The sequence below is a fragment of the Lagenorhynchus albirostris genome, chromosome 7 (assembly GCF_949774975.1).
Source record: "Lagenorhynchus albirostris chromosome 7, mLagAlb1.1, whole genome shotgun sequence".
In the NCBI taxonomy this organism is placed as follows: Eukaryota; Metazoa; Chordata; class Mammalia; order Artiodactyla; family Delphinidae; genus Lagenorhynchus; species Lagenorhynchus albirostris.
In genome coordinates this window covers 100511984-100523057 of record NC_083101.1, presented here as the reverse complement: position 1 = coordinate 100523057, position 11074 = coordinate 100511984, and the positions used below count along the sequence as shown (strand labels likewise).

The 11074-nt window shown below is 47.8% G+C and overlaps 1 protein-coding gene across 2 annotated transcripts; it reads left to right on the top strand.

The window, feature by feature from the left end:
- The first annotated feature begins 2011 nt into the window (after positions 1 to 2011).
- Positions 2012 to 3991, top strand: NKX3-1 (NK3 homeobox 1). 2 transcript variants are annotated; one of them, XM_060153586.1, is made up of 3 exons: positions 2031 to 2063; positions 2310 to 2337; positions 3573 to 3991. In XM_060153586.1, the coding sequence occupies exons 1-3, from the start codon at positions 2031 to 2033 to the stop codon at positions 3989 to 3991; spliced, it is 480 nt and encodes a 159-aa protein (XP_060009569.1). The 2 variants fall into 2 exon arrangements, with proteins under 2 accessions (XP_060009568.1, XP_060009569.1); XM_060153585.1 differs by having other exon boundaries at positions 2012 to 2337.
- Positions 3992 to 11074: the final 7083 nt, after the last annotated feature.

Below are 11074 nucleotides of genomic sequence, written 5' to 3'. Positions count from 1 at the left end.
AGCTATCACTACACACCTATTAGAATGCTTAAAATAAAAAATAACGATAACACCAAATGCTGATGAGGATGTGGAGAAACTGGAACTCTCATACATTGCTGGTGGAAATCTAAAAATGCTACAACCACGATAGTTTGGCAGTTTTTTACAAAACCAAACATGCAATTACCATACAGCCCAGAGATTGCATTCCTGGACATTTATCCCAGAGAAATGAAAACTCGTGTTCACACAAAAACCTGTACATGAATGTCTACAGCACTTTCATTCAAAATAGTAAAACAAAACAAGCAAACAAACAAAACCCTGGAAACAGATCAATTGTCCGTCAGTGGGTGGACGGTTAACAAACTCTGGCAGATCTGTACAGTAGAATACTACTCAGCAATTTTAAAAAGTATTCACTATTAATATACGCAACAGTCTGAGTAGCCTCAGAAGCACTATACTCAGCAAAAAAAAACCCAATTCCACAAGGCTGCATACTGTACCACGTTTGATTCCATTTATAGAACATTCTCCAGATAGTAAAATTATAGAGACAGAGAACAAATTACTGGTTACCAGGGGTCTGTGATGGAGGGAAGGGGTTTGGGTACACAAATACAAAGAGATAGCACAAGGAGTTCTTTTGCAGTGATGCAGCAATTCTGTATCTTGATTGTGGCTTTACAAGAATCTACTCTCATGATAAAATTGCATTGAGCTACACACACGCTCGCACACACACAAGAACGCAGGCTTTTACATGGTGACAATAAAAGAAGGTCTGTAGTCTAATTCATGGTGTGTATCAATGTCAATTTCCTGGTTTTTATATTTTACTGCAGTTACATAATATGTCACCATTGGGGGAAGTTAGGGGTACAGATTTTGCAAATTCCTGGGAATTTATAACTATTTCAAAAGAAAATGGTACAAAAATTTTTAATGAAAAAAATGAGAGAAGAAAACCATCCTTGCCAAAGACCTTCATTCATATTACACAAGGTGGTTCTCTTTAGCGGTTTCTTTATCCGCAATAACCTACTCCCTCTCCCTTCTCCCCAGACATACAACATACCGTCTTTTTGAAAAGTTTCCAGTCGAATGAAAGGTGTCTTAGAGTAGGACGAACAGGAAAGTTGCTTAAATAAAGATAGTTCAAAAGAACACTGGTATACCCTTTTTCTAGATTCACCAATTAATATTTTAACCCATTCAACTTTATCATATGGAATCTATCTATCCATCTATGTCATCGTTTCTGAACCAATTGAGGGTAAGTTACATACATCATTGGCCTTTGCCCCTACATACTTTAGTGTTTATTTCCGAAGAATATTCTTTTATACAATCACAATACTGTTACCAATTTCAGTAAGTGTAACACTGATTCAATACTTTTAGCCATTGGTCCTATTCCATTTTCATCAATTGCCCCAAGTACAGAATCCAGCCTGGGGTCAGGTACTGCACTTACCTGTCATGTCTCTTTGACAGACTTAGGTTTAGTAGATCCAGCTTTGCTACCATTGTCTCCTTGTCAACGGGCACCCAGAATTCTCATCTGTAAGGTGGGATGCTGGTAATTGCCCCACCTATTTCTTTGTGAGTAAAGGCACTTTAACGATCTCTAAGAGCTAAATGGAGTATTTCTCTTCTGCATCATGATTTCCCAGAAGCAGCTAAACATATTGTGAGTTGGGGCAGAAGAGACCCGCTTTGGTTTTCTCTACCAGCCAGGGAAAACGACGTAGGGAGGAGGGAGGCGAGCCAGGATCCTGGAGAAGAAGGAACTTCGGAAGAAATCCTCTATGAAAGACACGACCCAGACTGTGCGAGGGACTCCCCTTTACCCTCACCTGGAGCGGCGGGCGGCCAATCAGCCGCGCGGTTCGGGCGGGCGGCCAATGGGAAGGCGGCGCGGCGCGCCCCTAAGGCTATAAGTTCCCGGGGCCGCGGAAAGTGAAAGTGGTGCCGGAGCGGCGAGCTCAGCCGGGTGGCATCCGCAGGGCCCTGAGCCTGGGCGCCGGAGCTGAACCTCGGGGATGCTTCGGACTCCCGAGCCGCGGCCCGGGGAGGCGGGGGCAGCTAGCTGCAGCCCCCGGGCCGTGCCGCCCACCCAGTCCAAGCCGCTCACCTCCTTCCTCATCCAGGACATCCTGCGGGAAGGCGCTGATCGGCGCGCAGGTCACGCGGGCAGCCCGCAGCCCCCGCGCCAGCCTGACCGGAGGCGAGACCCTGAGCCGGAGCCCGAGGGAGGAAGAGGAGGCGCCGGGGCTCCGGAGGACCAGCCGAGAGCCCGGCCCCGCGCTGCGCGCGGGGAGGCAGAGCAGCCGGCGGAGACCGAGCCAGGTATGCCGGCGAGGTTGGGGAGGCCGGGCTGGGCCGGGGTGGGTCCTCTCGGAAGGGAGGGCCGGTCCGCTGGCCGAACGGGCGTGAGGGCGGGTGCTGGGTGGACCTCCGGAGCTCCGGCTGCAGGGATGCGGGGCCCCGCGGCGACGGGCGAAGGGACCTCACGGCCTCCGCCACGGGCGCGCCTCGGAGATTAACCGTGACCCCAGCGTCAGGGCGGCGCAGGATTTAGACTGGGCTTGACTCGCCCGGCAAGGTGCTCTGCGCAGCGGGTTCTCCACGCCCCGGGGTCAAAAGGCGAGCGCGCACGAAGCGCCCACCGTGGTCCAGTGTCCCAGAAGGAAACCCCAACATCGCTCCCAGCCACAGTGCGACCCTTGATCGGCGCCAGCCCCATATTACTTCTGGGCAATTACGATAATTAACATATAACGAGTTATTGATAATAGCGTATTAATATTAATAAATCAGGGTTTGACCAACAAAGATGCCCTTCGCTTCCCAGTCCCACGGGCAATAAACAGTAAGTCTAGGAGCCCCTCTGGTCTTCAGGAGTTATAACGTCGGAACGCTTAGAGTAGACTTACTTTCTTTCCCATCAGTTTTTTTTTTTAAACTGAGGTAGAATTGATACATAAGATTATATTAGTTTCAGGTGTACAACACAATAATTTGATATGTGTACACACTACAAAGTGATCACCACGATAAGTCTAGGTACCAGCCGTCACCATACAATACACACCCTTCTTATGAGGCATCCTAACGGCTGGTTGAGAAAAAAAAAGGGGGGATTAAAGCCAGAGAATGAACTTTTCTATCACACAAGCCCTCTCTTGCCACCCGGATGTTAACATCGGGTGCCTTTGGGGCCCGCTTTACCGGGTATCTTATTTCTCAGAGTTTTTCCTGCCTCCCTGCTCCCGCTTCCCCTCAAGACATATGCAGAATCCCTATTTCATTCTACTGGATGATACGGCAGGAAGTTCTAGCACTAACTGCTCCTACTTTGGGGACTTGATGACTAGTAGAAAACTAACACGTAATCTACATAGGCACTCACTCCCCACTCAGAGAGTTCCTTAGTCCTGTGAAAAAAGTGCAATGTGTCTAAACCGACAGTGGGCTGTTTGTTCACTCACCAGAAGAGATAAGGGTGGATTGAATTCTGTACTCTTCCGTGCTAACATGTAACGTTTTCCTTCCCATCCCTGCTTCTCCCCTCTCATTTCCAGATAGGCACTTTGAGACTTATCTGTTGGACTGGGAAAACACTCGGGACGCCTCACCGAGCCTGCCCCCAGCCCCCAAGCAGCCACAGAAGCGCTCCCGGGTCGCCTTCTCGCACAATCAGGTCGTTGAGTTGGAGAGGAAGTTCAGTCACCAGAAGTATCTGTCAGCTCCCGAAAGGGCTCACCTGGCCAAGAACCTCAAGCTCACGGAGACCCAAGTGAAAATATGGTTCCAGAACAGACGCTATAAGACCAAGCGGAAGCAGCTCACCTCAGACCTGGGAGACCTGGAGAAGCATCCTTCCTTGCCAGCTCTGAAAGAGGAGGGCTTCTCGCGGGGCTCCCTCATCTCCATGCATAACGCCTACCCTTACTACCCCTACCTTTACTGCTTGGCAGGCTGGAGCCCAGCTTTCTGGTAACGCCTCCGACAACCACGAGGGATCAAGAACCGCCTTCCCCAGGTGGCCCCTCTGGAAGGCAAAAGGGCCCGGGGTCAGGGAGCAGCAAGAGGTACGAGACCAAAACTGTTCGAGGTTTGCATGGAAATCCCAGATTCTTCACTAGTGGGCCAACGAAAGATCTGGGACACGGAATGACTTAGTATCCAAATACTTCCCCCAACACAGAACGTAGGTCATTTTTGCTTTTTAGAGACCTGCTTGAAGTAGAGAGGGATAAAGCCAAGTGCTGTTTCTAGCACTTTGGGTGATTTTGTAGGAGGTGTCCACATCACTTCCGAGGATTCTGTTTCCTCCAACTCCACCCTCTTGTGTAACCGACCGTCCACTCTGAAAGAGCACACCCGAGGGGGGAGGGGGGCGGGGAAGGACGGCTGATAAGAGGATGTCACCTACTGAATTAAACCGAAGGTCAGAAGCCTCTCGTTGACCTTGGACTATGACCAAGGTTTCTCTCTGTCCCTGGAAGAGAGAGGGAAATGGAGAATCCCATAGAGAAGCCTGTCGTGCTCAGCGCAGGTTGGCACGGGATACGGAGATGGGTAGGAAGAGATGAAAATAGAAGCTTTTTATTATTCCTTTTTAAATAATACGCCGACTTAAGTATTTACAGGGTGGCCCAAGCAGAACAAGAAGCACTCACTGTGGTCTTAAGACAAGCTGTATAAACAGAACTCTCCTGTAGGAGGTGGGCCCAGGCCAGAAGAATCTCTGCGTGTCCAAGACAGTGGTCTAAGGGGGAGTCTCCGCAATGCTGCTGCGGGGCATTGCATTTTTTTTTTTTTAAATCAGCAAAAGGTAAAAGATTCTCTTCTGAGCTTTTTGCTCTGGGTCTGAGAATTCAGAATGAGAAGGCTCCTGGAGTTTTCAGGCTGTAATTCATACTACACCATGACAGATCACATAATTCCTTAAGCTCCTTCCTTTCCCTTTTCTTTTATTTTTTGTTCCCTTTCCACAAGTCACCCACTGAAGTTCTTCTTTTAGTCTGATTGCACCTAACATACACCTTCCTTATTTAGCCTGAGATCTGGTCTTTTTTTCCCCCCCCCTCAAAGTTTTATCTCTCCTGGGTTTAAAAAAAGTAGGGGGTGAGCAGATTCTGAATTGGCTAAAAGACATGCATTATTTTAAAAAACTAGCAATTCTTATGTCTTTCCTTTAAAAATATACAGCATTAAATCCCAAATCCTATTTAGAGACTTGACAGCTCCAGAAGGTCACTGCTGCTTTTATAGGACTTTCTGGTGGCTCTGTTGTTACAGCTCAAAGTCTGAGAACCCTTTGGGATCCCTGCAGGCAGAGGAGGTAAGAGGTACGGAGCTTTCACACTCGAGGATGAATACAGTGCAGAGTGAAGGGTCAGGCGCCCGTAGAGCTGTCTAGTGGACATTGAAGGCTCAGGGGTGGAGCGTGGAGAATAGGGGCCTGGACCTTAGAAAGCCCCACCCCCTAAGCAAGCTGACCGGGCTGATGGTACTTTGCAGGAAGGAGCTAAGAAAAAAGAAACAGTTTTCAAAACACATTATTGCGGCTTCCATCACCAAACAATGAAACTGTCCAAATGCTTCAGGAGCTGTGTTTAGTGCTTATAAAAAAAAAAAAAAAAGGGTCCCCCCCCCCCCCGCCAATGAGTCATCGGTGACTTCAGAGAGAATGAGAAGAGGGCACAGGAGAAGTTTGGCCACCCTTCTGTTTTTATCCTATAATCTCAGGTGACCTGGGAGAGGGGAAGACATTGGAATGAAAAAAAGCCAGTTGCTAATGAGGTACCCTGAGGCCTGGAAATCTCTTGATCCCACTACTTAATTCTGTTCAATGAGAAACCTTTCAATTTCCTCCTATTAAAAAGGTCGAATTTACTGTTGGTGGCAAAACTGCCAAAGTTGATAGAAAGTTGGCTCGTTTCATCCCATTTTCTATGGTTTGAGCTCCACATTGAAATACTGTCAGATGCCACGTGTTGCCCACACAGAAAGGGGAGCACGGAAGGCAGTGCAGCCTAAATTGCTTTTCTGCCTCTCACACGTCTTTTAAGATAAACGTTCAGTGCTCGCTCTCTGGTCAGTACCCTTCCTCTCCCTCCCTCTGCGTTGAATTCTTTCAACCCCCAAACCTGCAAGTATTAAACATTTTACTGTGATGTATATTGTGTTGCAGAAAGAAAAAAATAAGTCTTTGTTTAGAATTCTTTGGTTTGGTGAATCCATCTTGCTTTTCCCCCATTGGAACTAGTCACTCACCCATATCCAAACTGGTAGAACAACCTTTGAAGAGCTAGTATATCCGTATCTGATAGGTAAACTGGAGGGTACCCCACCCCGCCAGACCACTTCACCCAGACAACCTGTTTCTATCCTGTTTAATAAATCGGTTTGGGTTCTCCACGTGCATAACAAACTCTGCTCCAATCTGTAACACACAAGCCTGTGAGTTGAAGTTTAGTAAAGTACACCGACCAAACTTTATATTTCTATGTATTTTTTGCAACACCTGAGTATTTTTCAAATAAAGTACTGTGTCATTTTTAGACATATCTGTGTGTGATTTTCTGCTTCCTACAGACTGAATGCTATTGAGTTTCTGTGTTTCTGATTACCCTGTTCTCCCACTCTTCGCCTGCCGGACTAAGCTATGGAGACTGAATAATCAAAAGCAGTAGCTTAGTGGATAGCAGAGGATGGTCATTCTTTTTTTTTGCAGTACGCGGGCCTCTCACTGTTGTGGTCTCTCCCGTTGCGGAGCACAGGCTCCGGACGCGTAGGCTCAGCGGCCATGGCTCACGGGCCCAGCCGCTCCGCGGCATGTGGGTTCTTCCCGGACCGGGGCATGGACCCATGTTCCCTGCATCGGCAGGCGGACTCCCAACCACTGTGCCACCAGGGAAGCCCTGGTCATTCTTTTATAAATGCTCTGGGCTCCGTTACTGGTTAATCACATGGAGTGGAAAGAAATGTTTGTGTCATTTTAATAATCACCTGCTTTAGCCCAGGGATACCTTTGGTTTAGAGAATGTCAGGTATTTACTTAAATTTCTTGAAGACCCTGAAGGGAACATGGGGACCACAGCAACACTTCTTTTAAAATTCCCCTTCCTGCACCCAGTAGCCCCTCACACGACGACTGCTTCCCTGGCTCCTGCATCTCCCTGAAAATGTCACCTTCATTCAGGGCACATGGACCTCTGGCAAGCAACACCTTGGAATTGGAATTGCAAGCATTGAAAATAGGTTTAAAATAAAATATATCAAGAACACATCCTTCATCCACCTGCACTTAAACCTTCATTCAATCCCACAAGCAGAGTGTCTCATGCACCTGATTACCTGAGAGAATTGATGGTTTTCTTTCCTCCCACCTCCTTCCAGGAAATAGAAGCTTAAAGGGTAAGGTGCTTACTGTAGGTAAAACATATCATAATTTTCAAAGTTTGCTCTAATCCTTTAAGTACATTGTACACACAGGTGGGGCCTCTTGTTTCATGTTCACATCACGAGATTTAACTCTTTGCATAAATCTACAGTCATCCTCCCCTCCCTTGGAAGGCTCTCAAATTACAAAAGCTTTTGCAGTAAATTAACAGATGTGGATTATTTTCTTTAACCATTAAAATTAATCCAGGAAATTGAACAAAAATCTCCCATCTCTAAAGAAAGCCCCCTGCCTCCTCTTCCTTGTCACTTTTCCAACTTTCCTTGAATGTCTCTGCTAATCTCATACCTGTCTTCTTCCAGCATCTCGCCTTAGTGAGTCTGTGGGATTCAGAATTCCTTTTCAATCTGTCTCTCAGGTTACTTCAGGTGCAAATTTCTAGAGTCACCGCAGCTTTGTCACTGGAGGTCTTACTGGTCCCCCCCAGGCCTCCTTAGGAAGGCCATAGCTGCCAGAAGGGGAAATAAATGTCAAAGATGGGCACCTGATAAAAGTTTTCCTTCTAACTACAAAGCAAGTTGTTTTCCCGGGGTGATGTTAACACCCTGTGTCTTAAAGCTGACCTCTGAGGGACCAGTGGCTGTGAAGAGAAAGTCACTTAGCTTGGGTGCCCTGTGAGGGAGAGTTGCACACAGAAGGTTTGTTGAGGTGAGCTCAGGAAACACACCCAAGAGGAAGTGAGGACAGCACAGTTGAAGAGCAGGAGAAGCTGATTCCCAAGGCAGGTGTGACTGAGTCCTCACCTGATACTTTAAGAAGCCCCGAAGCCGATGTGTCCCAGATCGAGGAAAGGACGGGTACTTGTATCCCAGCATCGGCCACCTCCTGAAAGAGGCAGTAACCTTGGACGATGCATTCCTTTCTGGCCACCAAGGGACAAGCTATAAGTCATTACCGTCAACATTCCCAGCAGCTGTGGGGCTGCGTCTCCCCGGTATGGGGCCTCGGAGGAGCACCACGGAATTCACTGTAAGACATCAGACTCCGGCCATGCTCACTCTCAGGGCCACGGTCACCACTATTCCTTGTAATGAGGAAATTTGAGTCAAGAGGGTCAGACTAGGCTTAGGGTACCAGGTTCTGCGCAGAAACACCCAGACTCTGCTCTGCCCGCAGCCGTCACCAATGTGTCACCAGGGCTTGTTTGTCAAAGCCAAGAGTTATTTACTGCCCAAGAAAAGGGGCAGGAATGATAGTCCTGGAACATAAAGAGCTCCGAGTTTAGCCATAGACTTGGCCTTTGTGCAAACTTTCCCAGACAGACTAGCGCGTCAAAAGTCAGCAAGGGAAGGCAGAACCTCAGTCTCTGTGGTGTGTCCTCCTCTGACCTCTACAGAGGCTCCAGACATGGCTGGACTTATTTCCTGAACTTGCTCTGGGCCTGATATGTGGTTTAGGAGAGATCTAGAATGGAAATTTAGGATGGGTCCCCTGTGCAGCCTCTTCTAACTGGACAGTCTCCGCCTGTTTTCAGCCGATCCAGTGATGGGCACAACCCTCAACAGGAAGGTGATGGGGCAGAAAGGAAGGGGTGACACCCAGAGGAAAGCCCCGTTTTCTCCTTGGAATGACTGAAGGATACTCAAAGATTGTTTTTTTGTGGTACGCGGGCCTCTCACTGTTGTGGCGTCTCCCGTTGCCGAGCACAGTCTCCGGACGCGCAGGCTCAGCGGCCATGGCTCACGGGCCCAGCCGCTCCGCAGCATGTGGGATCTTCCCGGACCGGGGCACGAACCCGTGTCCCCTGCATCGGCAGGCGGACTCTCAACTACTGTGCCACCAGGGAAGCCCTCAAAGATTGTTTTTAAGCCTAGAAATCCATGGCAGTATGTGGGAGAAAATGCTGACTTTGCTCTCTTGAAGGTGGAATTCCAGCAGCAGTTTTTTTTATAATTTTTTAAAATTAAACTTTATTTCTTTTTTACCCACACCACGTGGCATGCTGGATCGTAGTTCCCTGACCAGGGGTCGAACCCATGCCCCCTGCAGTGGAAGCGCAGAGTTTTAACCACTGCATCGCCAGGGAAGTCCCTCCAGCAGCATTTGATCTCAAATACCAGGTGACCCCATAGGCTCCACTGCGTTTGCAGGATGCTCTTCGGTCCCGTGGTCGTCAGTATCGGCTGCACATTAGAAAATCCTGGGAGACTTTACCAAAACATGGGAGCTCCAGCCCTGCTTAACATCGGTTGCACTATAATCTCTGGAAAATGGCTCAGGCATTAGTATTTTTTAAAATATAATGTCCAACACTACAAACCACTTGCTTCGCCCCTTTTCAACTGGTTTTCTTCCTCAGCCTTACAGATGCCAGGACAAGAGAGAGCTACCTGGAGAAGCCTACCAGGAAGGGAGGAGTTAGGGGTAGGTTTGGGTTGGTTTTGTTCGTTTTGTTTTGTTTTGTTCGCTTATTATTTTTACAGAGAACAGATGTTCAGCTTTTCTTACTTTCTTCTCCAGCCTCCTCCTCTTGGAATTTCTGACATCATCAAAAGGCCCTCTGTAATTCTGGAAAGCCCAGCTTATTCCAGTTAATCCCTCGCTCGAAACTGAAAGGACCCAAACTTCCTGGGTGTTTGACTAACCTGGTAATCCAGAAGCATTTCATTTATTACCCATCCGCTACCCGGGCCCGTCAGAATGACAGTACACTCTGCCCTGGAAGACAGGAAGGAAAATTCCACCCCCCACTCCTGTGGAGCAGTTTTCACCTGTCCTGGAACTACCTTGTTTGTGCACCATTGGGAACTGCAGGTGTCATTTAACACGTGTCAATAAGTGTCTCGCTTCCCTGACAACTCATCTCTCAGGATTAAGTCCTGTCTTAACACTGACATAACATTTACACTTCCTCCTGCCAAACTGGTAATACTAAACTTTTTTTTAAAGTGTGTGTGCAGAGATGGATAAGGTGGAGGGTGGCTCATGGGCTGAGGGAGGGGATATGCCTGTGACAGCACAGGGTTTTTTTTAACGTTTTTATTTTATATTGGAGTCTAGTTGATTAACCATGTTGTGTTAGTTTCAGGTGTACAGCAAAGTGATTCAGTTATACATATACATGTATCTATTCATTTCAAATTCTTTTCCCATTTAGGTTGTTACAGAATCTTGAGCAGAGTTCCCTGTGCTCTACAGTAGGTCCTTGTTGGTTGCAAAGACTTGGCATCAGAACTCCAGCTCAAAGCTAGAACAGCTTAAACTTGACCTAAACAACATGTGAAAACAAGAGTGGTAGAAACGAGCTAGCTTTTATGGAGAAGAATGTGGGGAATATTCACAACACAGACTTGGAGGATGGGGAGATGTCGCTCTCTCATGGAAAAGTTTGGAATCTCTCTCCCTCACTCCATGCCGAGAGCTTGTTTATACTGACATCCTTGACGATTTTTCCCCCATTCAAGGAAGATCTGACTCATCAGAGGTGCAGGTTCTTTGCCTTGCACAGTGAGGTGCAGAGCGGGTACTGAGGATTGCCACGGCACAGGCATGCGAGGAGATGTTGCTTTAGCTTTAACAGAACTCGAGTTAGAAGGACCACGTCTCCTTCCTGCGACAAGAACCAACAAAATGGAGGAACGAGCATGAGAGGCTTCTGAGTCGGAGAAGGGA

Bases quoted from the DNA above. Each gene is read 5' to 3' on its own strand.
- NKX3-1 (XM_060153585.1), top strand. From the start codon at position 2,031: ATGCTTCGGACTCCCGAGCCGCGGCCCGGGGAGGCGGGGGCAGCTAGC. The intron at 2,338-3,572 runs GTATGCCGGCGA...TCTCATTTCCAG, and splicing joins GCCGGCGGAGACCGAGCCAG to ATAGGCACTTTGAGACTTAT.